The sequence below is a fragment of the Barbus barbus genome (assembly GCF_936440315.1).
Source record: "Barbus barbus genome assembly, chromosome: 10".
NCBI lineage: Eukaryota > Metazoa > Chordata > Actinopteri > Cypriniformes > Cyprinidae > Barbus > Barbus barbus.
In genome coordinates, this window is record NC_136738.1 from 18,931,202 (window position 1) to 18,952,562 (window position 21,361).

The 21,361-nt window shown below is 36.3% G+C and overlaps 1 protein-coding gene across 1 annotated transcript in view; it reads left to right on the top strand.

The window, feature by feature from the left end:
* Positions 1–21,361, top strand: part of LOC306876426 (ly6/PLAUR domain-containing protein 6) — a 28,384-nt gene that overhangs the window by 1,984 nt on the left and 5,039 nt on the right. The window contains exon 2 of the mRNA XM_079427568.1: positions 12,112–12,268. Coding sequence (XP_079283694.1) covers positions 12,160–12,268 — 109 coding nt within the window. The 5' untranslated portion in view covers positions 12,112–12,159. The remainder of the gene's footprint in view (positions 1–12,111; positions 12,269–21,361) is intronic.

Here is a 21,361-nt window from a genome sequence, read left to right on the forward strand (position 1 = left end):
TGATGAACGTGCCCGGACTGTTGTTTTTCTCTTTCTAGAGCCGATGCTTAATCTCATTTAGTTGTAATGCACCTGCGTGGAGCTGGAGAAGATAAACAACTCCGTGCTCATTTCCACAGTGAGATTTTTCAGTGCAGAAAATAGTCTGAAGCGCTTTTTATCTGTAGTCTGTGCAGGGGTTGTGTGAGTACAGACTCAACACAGACAGCCAAGGACTCAACGGGAAGGAACACTGCGAAATATTCTCACTTAGCAGGCAGCGAGAGGAAATCCACTGAGTTCCTTATGAGCCAAGCTTCCTTTGATATGAGACAGGAGAAAACATTTCAACTGAGGTGGAAAGCCCGTTTCTTACTGGTAAAGCCCTGATGAAATCACAGCGAACAAGACCATTTCAATCAATGCAAAGTGAATGTACTGTAGTAAAGCATACTGTCATTCTCTTTACCTTTGAATTCAAGAATATCATGGGAATGTTTTGCAGTATTATATGCATTAACATTAGTTGATGCTTTAGGTAACATGAACTAAAAATGAACAATCATTTTTTGTAGCATTAATATAGGTGTAAATGTTAATCATATTATTATTTTTGTTGTTCACACTACCACTACTACTCATACATATGTTATGTTTAATTAATTGTATTGCGTATTTTTGATAATTTATACTTAGTATTAGATTATAATGTTAGAATTTATCATTTAAATGTTAAATATGTATAGTGTATACTGTATGTCGATAATAACCATAACTGAGATTAATATATGATGTGAATGTATTAGTTTGTGTTAACTATTGCATAATGTTGATCTATACAAGTGTTACCAGTACTGGTTTAAAATCATACAGTACATCTGTAAAGCAATATTCAGTGTTGAATACACCAAAGCCTACAGTCTCTTCCAGTCAGGGGCAAAGGAAATGCATTGTCTCCTGCAAACATGCATAGGAAGAATGGAATTATAGAGTGATGTGTGTCTAAAGCCCATCTGTAGATGCTCTGATTTTCTGGTGGGGCTGCAGTCTTGGTTGAAGGGACACGGTCAGAACAATGAATTCAAGACGAAAATGTTTAAGAAATGAAAGGGTCCTCACCAGCGTGAAAAATGCATTTGTCTTCGTTTTTAAAATCCCAGTGCCCACGCATAAGATTTATCGTCCATTAGTTCTCCTGGGTTCACTTTATCTTGGTGGGGGTGGTGTAACTCAAGACCATCTCACGCACATATGCTACATATTATATGCTATTTTCTGTAAATATAAACTGAAGAGATTTGCTTCATGAGCTGTTTGCATAATACAAAGCATTAAAGCATAGGAAATATGAGAGACAGAGCATAATTTTTTGTGTTATAAAATAGATGCTCAGACATGTTTTAATTTTCAGAAAAGGGTCAGACTTCTTTTATGATTAATTAAATGTGCAGCTAATTAGCAAGCTCTAAGTGCAAGACATTACTGAAACATTTACAGCACTATAGTGACTGAAAGAGTGACAGAAAGAGACACAAAAGTGCAGAGCTGTTTTGCAATGTACATTATTATTATCATTATTAATAGTAATAGTAGTAGTAGTATTTTACTTGCCCTGACTATATGTCCACTGTAACCTCACAACAAAAGTAATATATATATATATATATATATATATATACGTATATAATTTGTAGTCATATTAAAATGCTTTATATATATATATATATATATATATCAAAGTTTGGATTCAACCATTTATTCCACTATGATTTCAATCTTTGACATGGTCTTAGTCAGTATTAAACATATTAAGGTTACATTTTCACAGAATTTTCTTTACCTTATGAAGGATGATTTTATAAAACAGTAAATCACACAAAAAAAATTTTTATCTGGGTTTTCACAAACAGGGTCACATTATTACATATCCGCAACTGGCCTGAAACTCTCACACTGGCTCTGTGTAATCAGACCATCCGTATTATTGAGCCCTGTTAATAACTCTGCTTTGAAGAGTGATGGAGAAATTTGACATCCTGTTAGTTAGGGTTTGATGGATTAGCTTTACCTTTCAACCTGTTTGTGTATTTCACTCTGTTTGAGTGGATACTTTCCCTTATAGACGCTTGTGACAGGAAGGCCCACATATTTGCATGTCCTCTGACCCCAAGAAACAGTTGAACACCTGATAACATGTTAGAGCCGGGGCAGGTGTTTCTCCAGATGGCCAGCCAAGAAACTGAAAGGTGTTATTTGAGACCTTCTAATGACAAGAGTATGGAAGCATTTAGAGTTATATGGGTCTTTATTACTGATGTATGAGGGTGGTTTTCTGACGGCATGATGCAGGCTGGAGGAATGTCACGGGAATGTTCGATCTGGTCGTTGTAGTGTGTTTTGAATCTCTTGGATCATGTTAATGGTTTGCACTACATGTAATGATGTTACTTTGTGCTGTGTCTGGATTTATCTTTTCATTTACTCTTTTTGAATAGTTAAACACATGCTAGTATTATTGCTTGCAGTCACTCTGGATGTCAGGAGCATCTCTTTTTTTTAATAATCTTGTAATACCCACAATATATGACCTTTTTACCATTGCATGACCATCAGAGGTCTGATAAAGCGTCCCGTGTTGAAGTGGGGGAGGGGGTTCAGTGCTCCATGTGCTGATCGGACTCTCCATTACCCAGAGTGCCATCTCAATGGGGACGGTGAGGCAGAAGACAGAGCGATGGCTTCATCTGACCCCTTTGTTTCCCCTCACCATGTCGAGCAACTTGACAAAGGGTGATGGTCTTTGGATAATGACACTTCTCTTTGGGCTGAGTATGTAACAAACGCTGTTCATCGGGGCGTAAGGGAGAATCCCTCAACGCTGTGCATTACTTATGCTCTTTTTGAATTATTTAGCAAAGTTTGTTTAGCGTTAACTGCATGAGTGACCAGGCAAAGATCGCTATCACTGAGCCTGTGCTAGTCTGCCTGAGGCGCCCGGCGCTCTTAATGCATCTGTTATTTTTGCATGTTACGCCCCATTATTCCATTAATTTCATTTTCAACTCTTTTTACCTTTACGGCATGATATATGTATTTTTTAAGGTAAGTCACTATGGAGAATAATTTGGTCAGAGAGGATTATGTAAAACTGTGTGGTGTTAAAGAGCTTTTGGCAGATTTTGATGCTAATTAGCTGCTCTTGAACCCCATTTGAATGCTTTACTGAACAGATGTATCCGATTTGTCTTACGGAGGCCTTTTTGCACCCTGTAGTGAAGCTGCTGCCATCTTTTGTCTGTGTATGAAGATTTATATGTAGTCTGTTAATACACTTGTACCAGGATTTGAACAACAAGGCTCATTCACCTCAGTTAGTGTGTAGTCCAATATCAGTGTAATGAGATATATTTTGAAATGTATTTATGAAATCAAGAATTTCTTTCAGCACTTCATTCATTCATTTATTATTCAACAGAGACCGATTAACTTGAACAAAAGTGACAGTACAGACTTTTAAATTATTACAAAAAAGTTTTGTTTTAAATAAATGCTGTGCTTTTGAACTTTCTGTTCATCGAAGGCTCCTGAAAAAATAATACATTATTATTTTCTTAAGCAGCAAATCAGCTTAGAATGATTTCTGAAGGATCATGTGACACTGGAGACTGGAGTAATAAAATTCAGCTTTGTCATCACAGGAATAAATTACAATTTAATATATTCAAATAGAAAAATGGCATTGTAATATTTCACAATATTACTGGTTTTACTGTATTTTTTATCAAATAATTGCAGCCTATGATGAGGCTTGTTAGTTTAAAAAAAAAAAAAGTCTGAATAACCCCAAACCATTGACCAGTAATAATATATAGTAATACAGATATATATTTCAATACCATAAAACATTTAAAAGAATCTGTAAAACTGTATTATTATTATAACATTTTTAATATTCATTTTCAGGTTTTGTAGGATTTTCTGTTCGGCTTGATCATGATATTGCATTTAATACAACTGCTGTAAATGGTAACTTTTAAACATCAACCTAGAAATAAAATAAATTTAGGTTTACATACAAAAGAATTAAAGGCAGGGTAAGCGATTTCTGGAAGCCAATGTTGATATTTGAAATCACCAAAACAAACACGCCCCTACCCCAAAAGGGTCTCGCCCCTATTTTGATACATCCGCCCCACATATACGTAGCCTACGCAACCCAGGCAACGATTAGTTCTGTGAAACATAAGGCGCTTTTCCACCGAAATTACCTGGAACAATATGTGGACATTTTTCACCCAGACCTGTAGCTGTCTGCGTTTCCATCGTGGTAGATTAGGCAAATAGTCTTGTTACGTAACGTTAGGTCTGCACGCGTTTCTCAATACCAAGTACGCAAATTTCGGGCTTGCATCCCCGGTAGTTCGGACTTCACGAGTTAGGCTATGTTCACACTTGGCATCTTTTTTGAAACTGCCAGTGTCTATTTACATTATAATCCTATGGAGTAAACCGTGTTTTCAAAAAAGTCCTGAGTGCTTTTTAAAACGCCACCGCCGGCGTCTTCTTCTGCAGCTCAGAGCGTCTTTTCAAGTTGAAAAAAGTTCAACTTTTCTGAAAAAAACACCCTACGTCAAGCGCCTTTTTGACAGCTGACCAATGACAAGCGAGTGGCGAATCGTTTCCTTAACAACAACAAAAACAACAAGAAAAAAGGAGAAGATAGCCGGTAGACAGATCGTACTAGTTTCGGAGCACAAGGTGCATCATCCAACCGGAGCTCCTGGACTAAATTGTTGGAAGCACCATACAGTTTCCTTCCCTGTATATTGTCTCCCACAAACGTCGTTGTGAACCGACGTTAACCTCCCCGTTAACTTCAAAAGATGACATTTCTGCAGCACACAGCACACTAAAAAAGCGCTCTTGTCAACTTTTTCTAGTCAAAAAAGACACCAAGTGTGAGCACGCCCTTATTCCTGTCATTTAAGACCTTGAACAGACATAGCGGTGTTATGTTTGGGCAATTTATGTTACTAAATATGTTCTTTGACATGGTATGTTGACTGAATCACAAGCTCCTCCAGTGCTAGGTGATCTGAAATATTTCAATGATGTCTGAACCGTAGATGTTTACATGTAAACATGCACAAAAGCTTCATAGTTGAGAGCATAGAGTGTTTTCCCCCCATCTGATTAAACTCAGTCACACTCTGTCCGTGATCACGGAGTGTAAATGTCTTGTTGGGAGAATGTGAGGTTTTGCCATCTGAGCCCTAAAGACAAAAGAGGGAGCAAATCCTTTCATGAACATTCCTAATTAGCCCCCGTTTGCCCTCTTATCCTGTTATGATTTTTGCTGGCCCAAAGTTCAAGGGAATCAAACTTACCCTACCCACTTGGTTTTCTACAGCTGCCACAAGGATATTTTATCCCTTCTTCAGTCTGACCCCTCCACACGCCAAGACATTATTGTATCTGCCCTACCCTAAAGAGCTCAAGTCTTATTCCTAGTTTTAAGAAGCGGAGTCACCGAACCCAAAGATGAAGGGAAGAGAAGAGATGCTGTTGCAGAAGTCAGATCTAGCTGAATCAGTTAAACCCAAATCTACAGGAGCAAAACAGATAAATCAATAACTTGTTGAGAAAACATATTATAATAGAAAAAGGTTTTTAAAGGGCTAGTTCACCCAAAAACAAAAATTAATTATTTACTCACCAGGGTTATCATAGTTAACCTAAATCTAAGACTAAAACTCAAATTAAAACCATTACTTTAAATAAAATAAACATTAACTGAAGTACAGTAAAATATAAAAAGCAGCATTTCGTATTTTAATTTAGTTTAACTAGATATATTCAAATAACTAAAACTAAAATAGAAATAAAATTAGCACAAACGTATATATAGATATTATATATTTATATATATATATATATAGACATTATATATAAGCATGCAGTGAGACCCTTTGTTAAATATGTTTTTTTGTTAAAAACATTTTTTTAATTTTTTTATTCTTTATTAGTGCTTTCTTCTGGATTATTACATTAGGAATGCTGTATGACTGACATTTTGACTTCATGTCCACCCAAAAATATTAAAATGTTGTATGAGTGAAAATTTATTCCCCTAAATTTATGCATGCAGCATATGGCACATTGTGTCACATTAACATTGTTCCAACAGTGATCATTTTAAACAGAGACTAAGCATTGTGAAGCTGATTTTCCATTGTGTTATTCTGCACTATATGACCGATTCCTTGGATCTTTGAATGTGTCAAGAGACTGAAGAGGGGATTAACAATTATATAGCTGAACTGGACCACTTCAAACGAATAGTGCCGGATAAGTGTGTGTGTGCTTGTAGGATTTAAATTAGCTGGTGTGTGATTCTGATCCAACGTGACTCCTTTGGTTTTGGCCGGGTGCACTATAGGGTAGAGACATTGCTCGATACCATTTGGTTCTGTTGAGATTGCATTGTGCTCTCTCAAATGAATGGATGAATGGAGAGGTGCAGCTTCATCTGTGTTATTGTCCATTCTTCTTATATTGTGGCTTTCCAAGGAATTTAGCTTTACAATAAACTGATTTGAATATGTTATGCAATATTTTTTGCTTATTTTCTATTCATGGCATAGATAAGGATTGTGCTATTGTCCTGAGTAATATCAGCTTCTTGTATAATGCAGTTTTTAGTATAATGTTTTCCTTCTAGATGAAATACTGAGATTCAGGTGTTTGTGGCAGACTGGAAAAAAGTGAAAACTTGCAACTTGTGGCTTCTTTGCCGCTCTTCTCCTTTCACTTCTCAAACCTGTGCGAAATCTGGTCCAACAAGTTTTGGAAGTCACAAGAGAGGATTTGCATTTCTTTCCCTCTATTAATGGGAGCGACTGCCATTCACAGGCCGATTCACAACCCAGAGTATCGTGTTTCTGACCTGAGTTAGTCTTACTCACCTGGCAGTGGCTCAGGCAGGAACTCCAGGGCCCTTGAACTGCTGGGAGCCTCTTTCCTCCACCCTGCTGGGTCTGAGTCAGCCAGTGACCTGCAGTAATGAGATGACATGAATGTGACTGGATGTCATGCTGTACAGAGAGGAAATCAGGCTTTCAGAGAGTCATTCTTGCATGGTGTATCACAGGTGCTAAACACTAAAATTAGCACTTTTGCTTTAAAAGTAGCATAATACATTGCAGTCAAATGATTAATGTTGCATGTTTTGGAGTGGATTGTTCTTTTTTTTCAACAATGACTCAGCTCAGCCAAAACTTCAGAAATTGCAATATAGATTTAGACATTTCTTACAAAATAGACCAAATAATTTAAATTTTACTATCCACATTATTTGTAGCCTACAGCTCTATTCAATATAGTAATTAAAATGATAGTAAATACATGTATGTTACAGAAGCTTTCTATTTTAAATAAATACTGTTCTGTAAATATTAAGCAGCACAACTGTTTTCAACATTGATAATAATTAGAAATATTAATTGAGCAGCAAATCTGCACATTAGTATGATTTCTGAAGGATCCACCATTGTATGGACTCCGGTGCAGGGAAGACAAGAATGTCTCGGAGTAAGCGATTGAGGTGTTTTGTTGTTGGATGTAATAATGAATATAGCAGTCGTCAATTACTACCGAGCCGCTGAAGACACAGAGGATTAACGCTACTTTCGCTTTGAAGTGAATGGCCTAATGGTTAGAGAGTCGGACTTGTAATCGAAAGGTTGCGGGTTCGAGTCCTCGGCCGGCAGGGATTGTAGGTGGGGGGAGGGAATGTACAGCGCTCTCTCCACCCTCAATACCACGACTGAGGTGCCCTTGAGCAAGGCACCGAACCCCCAACTGCTCCCCGGGCGCCGCAGCATGGCTGCCCACTGCTCCGGGTGTGTGTTCACGGTGTGTGTGTGTGTGTGTGTGTGTGTGTGCATTTGTTCACTACTCACTGCTGTGTGTGTGCACTTGGATGGGTTAAACGCAGAGCACCAATTTCGAGTATGGGTCACCATACTTGACAATACGTCACGACTTTTTTTAAGTGAATGCGCCGATCCCCGATCTGCTTAAATGTGTCTATGTTCACTCAAATCATTCGTGATCCAGCTTCATCTACAGAAGAAGTGAGTATAAGGGTTTTTTATGAATCTTTGCAAATCGCCTTTCCTAATAATGTGCTAGTTAGCCAGTTTCATGGCTGAAGTTTACAGTCTGCTCGTCACTCCACAGAAGAGAGGGGCGGGGTCAGCAGAGCGCGACATAGACTAAAAACTGCTTGCTGAAAACAGAGCTGATTTTGACAGGGTAAAAAAGGTGTTTTTACACTACCATTGAGAATTTTTAACCAAAGTATGTCATAGACTTTTCATTAAGACCCTAAAGAATCATATCAACTTGTGGAAAATGGGCATCCGATGACCCCTTTAAGAGGGTCAGAAATACCTTGGAAGCAGTACAGACAAAATCAAGCAAGTGCAAAAGGCCATTTTGCTTCTGAACAATGTTCATGTTGTGCTAAAGTGTTTGCTCTTCAGTTAAGATTTAATGCAGCGTGATCCTCTTCAACACTCTCCAAACAACAGAATAGTCTGCTTAAATAAACCGACAACCGCAGTTTCCATTTTCCAGAGCGACTCGCAGGCGTGTAGGCTTTGATGACAGGTACTGCTCATGGCAGGCACCTGGCAAAGCTTTAGAGGAGCTGGGGCACTGAAGTTCAACCTCAGGTACTTCCTGATTGGTCTGGAAGGTTGCCTTTGAATGTCAGAGTGATTATTATGTGCCTTGTTTGTAAACTGAAGTAATTAAATGAAATATTTCACTTGTTTGACTGGCTTGAGTTGCAGTTGTAATTAATGTGATTAGAATGTCAACGCTTGAAATGAAATTATTAAAATAATTATGAAGAAACAGCAAGTGCCACACAAATGTATGTTAATATATTTTCAAATGTAATTTATTCCTGTGAAGGCGAATCTGAATTTTTTTTTTAGCAGCCATTACTCCAGTCTTTAGTGCCACATGATCCTTCAGAAATCATTCTAATATGCTGATTTGGTACTCAAAAACATTTATCATTATTATTATTAACAATTATCTCTTATCACCCGTGTTCTCAGAATTGTGGCTTGCACAGCTGTTGCTTGATAGTCTTGGACATTAGACTCCCCAATAACAGATAAAGCTGAATAAGATGACTGGTCTGAGGACACCTGTGTGTTGAAACTAAATCTGTTTTCTTATCAGTAGGATGCCTTTTTGTTACCCTGGGCTTCCTTACTTAACTCGTTCCCTCTTCATGTCACAGTCTCATCTAGGGTGATTTTGTCAGAGCTTCAGATTATTTCACCTGCAGGCATTCTCTGTCTAGGCTAAAAATGAGGTTAAGCAAGTTTTTCATGCAATAAACATTCTTGTATTGGCTATTTAAGTGTGAGATTTTTTAGTTGGCCAGATAATATATTTAACGTATATATATATCTTTATAGTTACATATAGTTAGATGCATTACATATAGTTAAAAAAATGGTTGTCATTTACTTCAAGCCTTATTCTTCTGTGGAACAGAGAGATTTTTATTAATTTTTTTATTTTTTGGTGCTGCTCTGTTCCATAAAATTAATGTGAATAGAAAAGCAAAGGCTGTCAAATTCCCAAAATGACAAAATATCACAATAAAATGATCATTATGTGGTCCATATGACATGTGTGCGATTTTCCAAGTCTTCTGTGGACTAGATTTATGATGCCTTTTTTTTTTTTTTTGGAGCTTGACTGACCCTGATTTTACATTTGCTTTCAATGTTTGGAAAAGAGCAGCATGAACACTTATCTCCTTTTGTGTTCTCCTGAAGAAAATGAGTTTTACATGTTTGGAACAACATGAGGGTGAATAAATGATGACAGAACTTCCATTTTTTGCATGGACTATCCCTGTAATTAAAACTACAATTGCACAAATGTGTCATTAAGTTAATTACATTTAATTCATCATAACACCTGGCTGTTTCATTCGAAGATTTATCACCATACATCTGCATCTGATGTCTCTGGTCAGCATCCACATGAATCACATTTCCATGTGTTAAGTTCTTACTTACATAATACTGAAAGCCCAGGGGAAAATATAATTCATTATCTTCAGACTTAACTTATTATAGAGGTCACCACATTTATCAAAGGTGTGTCAAAACATACTTAAATTGTTTGTTGACATTCCCAGTCGACGAACAGCTTGTGGGCCCAATCTGCAGCTAAAAAAGAAAACCGATATGTACTTCTGTGCTCCTTTTCAATACCGCCTTAGACCTTCAGCGGTGAAAAGGATCACTTTGAGGAAACCTGATGCTCTCTAACATGGTTGTGCTGTGCCACTCTACATTGTCTGAGAGGTCAGGAGCTACACAGCAACAGGAGCTCAAGGCTGCCCGGTGTCGGTATGTTTAATCATTTTTCTGAAACCGGCATGGCAAACACAATAAACATGAGGAAATCTGTTTTTCCCGCTTTAGACAGGAAAGCCATTATAATCCAACTGGACAACTACTTTAGGGACTCTTATCAGTGACTGTCTTTAGTGGTAGCCTACTAATACATTGATTGCACTGATTTGTATTGACGTTGACTGGATGCAGAGTAAGAAAAAAAAGAAAATTGATCACTATTATTGTTTTAGTTTTTATATAATAAACAGTCCTAAGGGTTTTGGTTTTTACACATCTGTGTTCACAGAGATATGCTGTTATTGTTGCTCTTGATTAAATGGGAATTACTTTCCAAATCAAACGAAGGGTCTAATCCTTATTAATGAACCACAGAAAGTACCAAAAATTGGCTATGCTTTGAAGATGTGCTTTCTTGCCTTCCATGTTCAGATTTGTAAGTGAATAAACTGATGGAGATGAAAAAAAAAAGGCAATTTCAGGCTTAAATATCAAATCTTAGTAACAACAATACTTGCAATGTCAACTTTTAAACTTTGCTGCTGTTTGTCTTCATTTAATATTACAAGTCAAGGAGCTGTTTGGTCTGGTATGCTGTAAATTAAGCAAATATCTCATGAAAAGGGTGCTCTGATTCACTGATATGCCTGATGACTAAAATATAAACTCATAAACTTTACAGGGGACCTACAACAAGAGTGGGATCCATTTCAAACCGTTTTTGTTGAGAGTAAATTGAATAGCTTTCTCATGCTAGGATTTATGAGTCAGCTTTTTTCCATAGGGAATTAAATTTGTGAGTTGTAAACAAAGTTAGAGAAACTGATTCACCAAAATGAATGGATTGATTACTGGCTGGCTCGCCATCTGACTCGCTGAAGAAAACACACAAAGCCGTTTAGTCAAGTACTTCTGAAAAATGTGTAATCTGCCCTAGCTTTCGTTTCAGTAATGTATACCACAGAGCTCTAAGCCATGTGCTTTTCTCCAGGCTTATTTTAGTCTATCAGATGGATTTTTGATTACATTTTTGTTGAAGTAACGCACCAAAAAACAGCATAGATCCTCCTATTTTTTCAACCTTTGTTAATTTAATTCTATTTTATTTTAGGCTAAATAAATGTGCATAGTCAAAATGAAATTTGATTATTTTTACTTTTAAGTAAAAATGTTAAACATAATTTTTTTAGGCAAATGTTAATAGAATCTATCACAAATATGCCACATGAAGCACATGAATGTTCTGTTCCATTAAATTTGATCACATTTAATAGACTATAAATATATAACTCTCTATTTTGTGGTGTTCGTCAAAGATGTCATTGTGAGCATGGCATTCAGTAATTGAAAACAATAGACGAGTGTTTGTTCTGCTGCCAACAACCAAAGCAAACGGCTAAGAGGGTCACTGTTGCCGAGGGTCAGGACATTGGCAGACTGCTGACATTGTCATGATATAATGAAGCACTTGCTGAAATAACAAGCATGCCTCTTTGTGTCCGGTGTTCTGGAGAGGGATAACACCGCTTTTGAACTGCTTTAATCCTATAGAGTTTCCTTTCTATCTTCAGCAGATGTCTTTCCCTTGTTAAACTTTATTTATTTGGCGCCTATATTTAAGTTGTTTCGTATGACCCTGGTTGTTTGTTTTTTAATAAATGGTTGTTTTGTTCATCAGGTGCCGTGTTGGATCTGGGTACCTGCTCATGTGAGTTTTCCTCCAGCTATGGAACCCTGGCCTCTCATGGCCTGGGGCCTAATGCTGACCGCCATCATCAAAGCGGTTCAGTCTAGGGACTTCACAGAAAAAGATATTATTTTTCTCCATCCCTCAAGTAAGTATTTCTTCTTAGATTCCGCCAAAGCCTTGAAAATGAAATGGATATAATCCATGTTTTTCCTGGGTCATCTGGAAGATCAAAAGGATTCAGACTTCATTTGTCAGTCATGGTGTGGAGCTGCTAGACCTTCAGGCTCTGAATGCAGATTTATTCCAAATATGGTGTTCTAGATTTTATATTGTGTCCTAATAATTGGCTTTCCAGGATGCATCAGTGGTTGAGCATCAAGCCAGTGATCCGTAGCTAAACTCAGTGTCTCAGCTGTCATACCAGCTGTGTTAAGATCCCCCACCCTGAAACTCATGGATTGCCCCACCATCCCTGCTGATGCTAAATCAATTGTTCAGAGCATGTGGCATTGGCCATGGCGCCATGGGTCAGTGTAGCTCTTCTGCCCGAGATTTTTTGTTTCTTTTGGCCCCAATTGATTTGTGTCTTGAAATGCTTAAAATGGTTGTTATGCTCATCAAATATATGGGTAAATTTTTCTAATAACATTCATCAAGTAATTAACAAACATGAATGGATCATGTCATTTTAACAGTATCCAAACAAATACTTAAACTATTGTTCAAAAGTTTGGTGTTGGTAAATATATTGTAATGTTTTTTGAAAAAAGTCTCTTATTCTCACCGAGGGTAAAATACAATAAAAACAGTAAATATTATTACAATTTAAAATAATTGGTTTCTTTTTGAATATATTAGTGTTGAAAATAGTTGGGCTGTTATGTTTTTGTGGAAACCAAGACCAAAATGTTTTCATGATTCTTTGATGAATAGAATATAATTAACGCATTTACTGTCACTTTTGCTCAATTGATCAAGTCTTTGACTTGAAACATATATAGATACATTTGGATATATACAAGTTTAAGTTGTATAATATGTGTGTGTTCTGTGTATCTTTATTATGTATATATAAATACACACATACAGTATATATTTTGAAAATATTTACATGTATTTACATGTCTATATTTATATTCTTATCATTTATATTATAAATAAATATATTTAATATATAAACAAAATATTTTTCTGAAATAAATACATGCAAATATATTTTTTTTGGATGCGATTAATCGCGATTAATCATTTGACAGCACTAATATATATATATATATATATATATATATATATATATATATATATATATACACTCACCTAAAGGATTATTAGGAACACCTGTTCAATTTCTCATTAATGCAATTATCTAATCAACCAATCACATGGCAGTTGCTTCAATGCATTTAGGGGTGTGGTCCTCAAGACAATCTCCTGAACTCCAAACTGAATGTCAGAATGGGAAAGAAAGGTGATTTAAGCAATTTTGAGCGTGGCATGGTTGTTGGTGCCAGACGGGCCGGTCTGAGTATTTCACAATCTGCTCAGTTACTGGGATTTTCACGCACAACCATTTCTAGGGTTTACAAAGAATGGTGTGAAAAGGGAAAAACATCCAGTATGCGGCAGTCCTGTGGGGGCGAAAATGCCTTGTTGATGCTAGAGGTCAGAGGAGAATGGGCTGACTGATTCAAGCTGATAGAAGAGCAACTTTGACTGAAATAACCACTCGTTACAACCGAGGTATGCAGCAAAGCATTTGTGAAGCCACAACACGCACAACCTTGAGGCGGATGGGCTACAACAGCAGAAGACCCCACCGGGTACCACTCATCTCCACTACAAATAGGAAAAAGAGGCTACAATTTGCACGAGCTCACCAAAATTGGACGGTTGAAGACCGGAAAAATGTTGCCTGGTCTGATGAGTCTCGATTTCTGTTGAGACATTCAGATGGTACAGTCAGGGGCGTAGCCATCATTTCAAAAGTGGGGGGGGCGGAATGTCTAGTGTTATACCTGTTTTTTTTGTTGTTGTTGTTTTTTTGTTTTTTTTATTAACCCTTGTCTAATTGACAGGTTTTATTTTTAATCATACCTTTTTGCTTAATATGCTTTATGATTATATTATTATATATGATTATAAAACAGAAGGAAAGAAAGAGAGAAAAAAGAAAGAAAGAAAGAAAGAAAGAAATACAACAGCTTGTCACTGGGACAGTACGCTTAAAAGCACATCTTTGTACCTTATTTACCCCAAAAATTTTCATAGTTGTACATTACGGTACATATTGGTACCTTTTTGAGTATAAGTTACAAAGATGTCCTTATAAGGGTACTATTGTTTACATATTTCAGATTGTATTTTATGTGTGTTGTATGTAGAGTACATGGCACACAGTAATGGATACTTGCACATTCACATTCTTCTTTATTCTGTTCTGTTCTATTATACATTAGTCTGATTAGTCTATGTTTTTTTTTTTTTTTTTCTTTCTCTGACGCTTTTATCCAAAGCGACTTACAATTGCTATATATGTCAGAGGTCGCACGCCTCTGGAGCAACTAGGGGTTAAGTGTCTTGCTCAGGGACACATTGGTGTCTCACAGATCTCTCACACCAAAGGCATGTGTCTTATCCACTGCGCCATCACCACCAATGTTAAAAGAAATATCTTATCATAGACAATGCTGTAAATAATCTTTACCTCTGAAGCGTCACTGAAACTTTCTGCCTCATTCCCTCTCAACTCTGAATTCACTTCTGCCTCTGTCTATAGCAAATAAAGTAGTGTTTGAAACATCTACATACAGGGAATAGTGACACACAGAAGAAAATAACACATTAAGTACACTGCTGGACAATAACCAATAATTTGTATCCTAAATTATTTTAACACTTTAGAATGATAAACACATATTCACTATTAACTATGACTTTTGCCTCAATAAACTCTTCATTTACTGCTTATTAATAGCTTGTAAGGTAGTTGTTGTAGTTAAGTTTAGGATTATGGGATGCAGAATATGGTCATGAAGAATACAGAATTAATATGTTCTTAAGTGCTAATAAACAACCAATATGCAAGCTAATAATTACCTACTGTAGTTAAAAATTATAGCTGAGAAGTTGTTCATCATACTAATGTTATTTTTTATTTTTCTATATTTGACTAATTATGTGTTTTCTATGATTGGTCCATATATAATCCTACAAACGCTTGCGTATTAATATATTTTATACCATGTAAAACCAGCCAGGTGTTAAAAGCCACTCTATCAGTTCTTCTCACCTGTGAAGTGTGTTTTTCTTGCGTGTCGTCCTGATTCTGCCCTAACAAACCTAGGCTGACTGTTTCTTGTTCATTCTTGACAACACATAAAAAAGTAAAATTAGTGCAATAATGACAGAGCACCCCTAAATTAAAATCGGTCCTGTATCAGATCAGTGCTTGCATACTTGATTGAAATACATCATGTAGATTTGGCAGAGTGTCACAATGCTGCAAACGCTGTAAAATCTCAGTTCAACATTATCTTTATTCTTATTTGAAGGGTTCTAATAATATACATACGTGTTAAAATAAAAGACGTTACAAAAGAGTTACGGAAAAATACACTGAAAATAAATAAGTGCATGTTTGTCCAGGCAGCTTTTTTTTCATATAATGAACATCAAAACTTGCTAATTATTTAACAAGATCAATAGGCAGAGTCACTCAACATTGTGCAACACTATTCGGATACCACATGACAACTTACGCTGCTTGACTTTTTCGTAAAAAAGGAGTGAAGAGTTTCTTGCCGCTTTGAACTCATCGCGACCTCTAATGAATGATGCATACAGCGCGAGCCTGGGCATGTCGTGACGTCACAAACTGAGTGACTGATTGCCATGGAAACGTAAACGTCATGTATATCTTGTCTCTTTGAATTTTAAATCATTCTGCATTTATATACATTGCTCCATTAAAACCTCAACATATCGAGAACACAACTGTCCAATGAAAAATTGCGGGGGACGAATTTACTTTTTATAAAAAGTGGGGGGGGGACGTCCCCCGCGTCCCCCGCGTAATCTACGCCCCTGGGTACAGTCAGAATTTGGCGTAAACAGAATGAGAACATTTATGACCACCATGTACCCATCCTCTGATGGCTACTTCCAGCAGGATAATGCACCATGTCACAAACCTCGAATCATTTCAAATTGGTTTCTTGAACATGACAATGAGTTCACTGTACTAAAATGGCCCCCACAGTCACCAGATCTCAACCCAATAGAGCATCTTTGGGATGTGGTGGAACGGGAGCTTCGTGTCCTGGATGTGCATCCCACAAATCTCCATCAACTGCAAGATGCTATCCTATCAATATGGGCCAACATTTCTAAAGAATGCTTTCAGCACCTTGTTGAAGCACTAGTGGTACGTGAGCTTCCTCTAGTGGTACGCAGAGGAATCTCTGAATTAAATATAAATTAGGCCGCGTGTCCACCAAAGCGTTTTTTTTTTTTTTTTTTGCCTGAGGCTAACCATTTTAATAATTTTAAATTAGAGCGTCTTTTCATGCTGAGCACTCAGACGTTCTTTTCTCGGCGCCGAGACTTGAAGAATGTTTGGGTAAAAACTTAGCGCTCATCACGGTCACTTTTTAGTCAGCTAACGAATCACAGTGGAGGAGGGGCGGGACTAATACGGTCACACCCTCCAGAGTACCATAATATTGTTATGAAAAATAATGCTTGGAGAAACATTTCATTCACGATGCGTCTGCCATATTACTTCAGTGGATAGTCCATATCATAGCAAGCACAGCGTCTCAATTAAAAAAAATAAATAAATAAAAAATACGCTGCCCTCTCAAGCTGGATTTATACTTTCGCATGGCTCCGCTTTGCGAGCCTCCGCTGACTGCGTGTGCACCTTCCCAAACGGACAAGGCTTTTATACTTGTCGCGTTCGCCGTTCAAGCGCTCAGAGCTGGCCGTTTTCAGCTGGCTTTTGCGGCCTGATTGTCATTACTTGTAGCTACACATACAGCCTGTGTTAACTTTTTATTTTTAATCAAGTACTTTTTTATTTAAAAGTTAAATAAAAACTGTACTGTGCTTAAAGATTAAATGAAAATGTATGATAGTTACTTAAAATTTTAATAAAAACTGTAAGTTACTGTACTTAAATGTTAAGTAGGGCACATTTTCATTTAATCTTTAAGTACATTTTGTAACATTTAAGTAGGGTAAACGTACCTATTAAGCTCATGTACCCATTAAGCACACTTTCATTTTTGAGTTCAGATTATAAAAAGAAAAAATAATTTATTATCCTACTTAATATCTTAACCAATTGATGTGTTTGTTACTACATACCTCCTGTAATTTCAAGTCAATCAGATCATTGCACGCTGAGACATGCGTCCCCATGTGTTCACTCTGTCTGGCGGCTATTTTGAAAGCTGTCTAAAAACTTTCACCAAAACAGGAGCCCTTTAAATGTGCATTTTTGAGATGTTTAAGCCTTTATTTTGGGTAGGTTTCACTACTTATTGTAAAAATAAGAGATTAATGTTCAAACTTTTGCATATTATAACCTGGAACATGAATGTGGGAAATAATTACATTAGATCCAAAAGATGTTTTAGGGACATAGTGCAGATGCTACAGAACACAGTTAGCTGACTAGCTGTATAAGATTGTGTGCTACGCTAATATATTACTTCACAGGCATTACTGGCTTGTACTTTTACATCCATAATATTATAAATTGACAGTTTATTTCTGGTCTGTGGTTTTGCACTGCTGTAATTTTTAAAGATTTCATATTATTTTAAGGTGAGCTACTATGAAAATCACACAGCTTCAGTGTGACATCAATAAGAAAAATTATAATTTAATAGATATTGTTAATAATAGTTGTTCATATTAAAATATTTATTAACTTAATACATGAACTTAATACATGAATACATGATTATTTATTTAGCAAAATCTTGTCATTTTAATAAATATTACATGAAATGTATTAAAAATTGTTGCTGCTCCCATTAAGCTCAGTGTGCTCTCTTTAAGCTCTTCCACATTAACCATCTATGTAAATACTTCATAAACAGACTTTAAATATTAACTGATGGTTATCACTTTAATTTAATCTTTATAAAATGTATAATAACTTATTTTAACAGCTTTAAGATGACAAAATTGAGACATAACTATAGTTATGCCCAAAGATGAAAGAGGCATGTCGTCCATCAGAAACTTGTCATATCTGTCCAGGAAAAAAACAACTAAAGGCTGGAATACACTACATGACTTTTAAAATGTGAACACATTTTTAAAACACCAGGCATAATACACTTAAAGACTTTGTAAAGTCACAAAGGAAAACTGGCCATCATACACTAAAGGACTGAGGATCACACACTAGCAGACTTTAAATTCACAACAAACTCACACAGAAATGTGCGCATGGTTTCTGTGTTCATCCCCATGAATGAAATGTTTTATTGGTGTGTTTTATTTCATTTTTGAATATGTGTTATTTAGCTGAACGTGGACTAGTCTTGATGTTGCAGTGTGCTTAGATGACATTTCACTATGAATATAACTCATCAAATTGATTGCCCTGTTGCTTGATTTTAGTGTTTAGTGTTTTTTTTTGTTTTTTTTATTGACTTTGTACCTTCAAATAAAACATTTTTCAATTATTCTTTAAAAAAGTTTTTTTTTTTAAATAAACAAGAATATTTAATAAAACATGATGTGAGCTTAATGGGAACAGGGGTGTGCTTAAAGGGTACACAAATGTACCCATTAAGCACAGCCAGACTTTTTCATTTAATGATGTATATCTTAATTGAAATTCTTTTGTCATTTAAAATAAAATTAAATATTTTTATGTGAGAGTTTAATATTTTATTTTAACATAACTTTTTGTACCGAAACCAAGATCTTGTGCACTAAAAATGTCTCAATGTAGATTTCGGTGAGCTTAATAGGTGCGTTTACCCTACAGTACAGTTTTTATTACACTTTAGGTACAATATATTTTAATTTAATTAAGTTTATTTACTTGGAAGTAAGCACAGTGCAGTGTTAATGTTCAAACTGTGTATTTACAATGTTTTAAGAGGCTGACAATAATAAATATTCTTATTAGGAATAAAACAGATTGGTTTTGTTGTTGTTGTTTTTAACTGTGCATAGTGGTACTGCATTTTAATGTTGGTCATAATGGTGGTACTTGGAAAGCCAAATATTTTCTGAGGTGGTACTTGGTGTAAAAAGTTTGAGAACCACTGTTCCATGCATTACATGTTCGTAAGTGATTTATATTGATAGTTACAATAATTTGTTACCAGTTCCTATTTAAATATGTGATATCTCAGAATCAATTGGTTACATGTTGTAATGTTCAAGTACAATTTAGCTATAATGGAAGAGAGTAGAGGTTGGTTTCATTTCTGTTGAGAGAATTAATCTCTGAAATCCCAAACTCTTTCATCACAGTGAGCAGGACCTCCCAAAATCCTTTTAGCTGTGTGCCGGCTCTCCGGTGTGCAGCTGGAGATATCCGTATCTGCTCAATGTCCCAGCGGGTATTGAGAGTGTGTGTGTGTGTGAGAGAGAGAGCGAGAGAGAGAGAGAGGTTCAAACAAATCAGTTCTTATGAGATCCCAAAATAGTTGTGTACCAGCAGGAATTTTGTGACCTGCTGATATCCAGCTGTTGCATATTGATGTAGAGGATTTATTATGTTGATGGAGTTTATTTTGTTTCATCACTGCAGATGGCAAGTGTGGATTTACAACCCCATGAGATCATTCAGAAAACACACCCCAGCTACTTAGCGTAGTTAGGACTACTTTACAATGAGTGTTTACATGCACAACAAAACACTGGTGACTATCAAAAATCAGCTCATTATAAAAGCTCAAAAGCATGTTTGCATGGATTATGTTAAAATTGTTTTGTTTTCTTCTTTTTTGACATCAAAAATTAAACAAATACCCACACAAGGCATGCATATTGAATTAGCTGGAGGAAAAATTTATAATTTTATAATGACATAGACACCCAATGGTTGTAAATGTTAATGTTTTGCTGTTAATGTTTTATGTTGTTTTAAAGGCTCATATGATGCTTTTTTAAAGATCATTATTTGGTGTATTTGGTGTAACAGAATATGTTGACATGTTTTAATGTTCAAAAAACACATTATTTTTCAAATACTGTACATTATTGTAAGTCCTCTATGCCCCGCCTCTCTCAAACGCTTAGTTTTCTACAAAGCCCCTCCTTCCGACAAGTGCAGTCTGCTCTGATTGGCCAGCTGACAACCACGCTGCATTGTGATTGGCCGAACACCACAAGCCGCGTCGGAAATGTAACACCCCTTTTCATAATCACGAGCTTCAGCTTTCAAAATTATAAGACAGTAAATCATGTCCTTAGTTTTACCATCAGTTAAAGCCCGAGAGGGGAACAGAGTCAGAATCTTAATGATTTCTAAATGCATCTACTTTCAGAAATTCAAATAAAGTGTGTTTGCTTTCACCTAGAAACACACAGCGTCTCCCTGTCATGGCTGCATCAACACTACTGCGGTTACTGAAACCACAACTTCTTTCTTTGCGTGAACATTTGGGCTGCATTATGCAAATATTTCCACATCTTGACGTCAAGAGACGTTTAGTATTTGCAACTTCAGGGATCTTATCTATGCACAAACAGCTTGTAACACTCCAAAGAGAAAGGAAAACTTGAAATCGCATCATATGACCCCTTTAACTTCAATTGTTTCTCTCTTTAGGTCTGTGCTGTATCTAAGAGAGGTTATAGTCAGTTGTATCATTGTATTAATTATTGAGTGACCACTTTTATAAGAGTCACAAGAATTTGGGGGAGTTAACAGTAAAAGTGTTGGTCAAAAATACTAACTAGTAGGCTCTGTTTGCATATATAGAGCTATTTAGAGACTTCAGAAGTAATAACAGATCAGGGCTGTCTGGGTGAATGAATGGTCTGTTTAAAATGGTCACCTTATCAGATTACTAAATGTTTGCTGGGTGAGGTCAACAACAGGTTTTTCTTCTTAAAAAAAGAGACTGATGGTTCTGTTTCATGTGAGCTGTATAATTTGATTGAGGAGCTCCAGAAAGAAAAAAGCACACTGTATTCCCAAGAGCTTTTTTCACCCAAGAAATAACAGCAAAATGCTGGTGGAAGAGCACTTGATTAGATT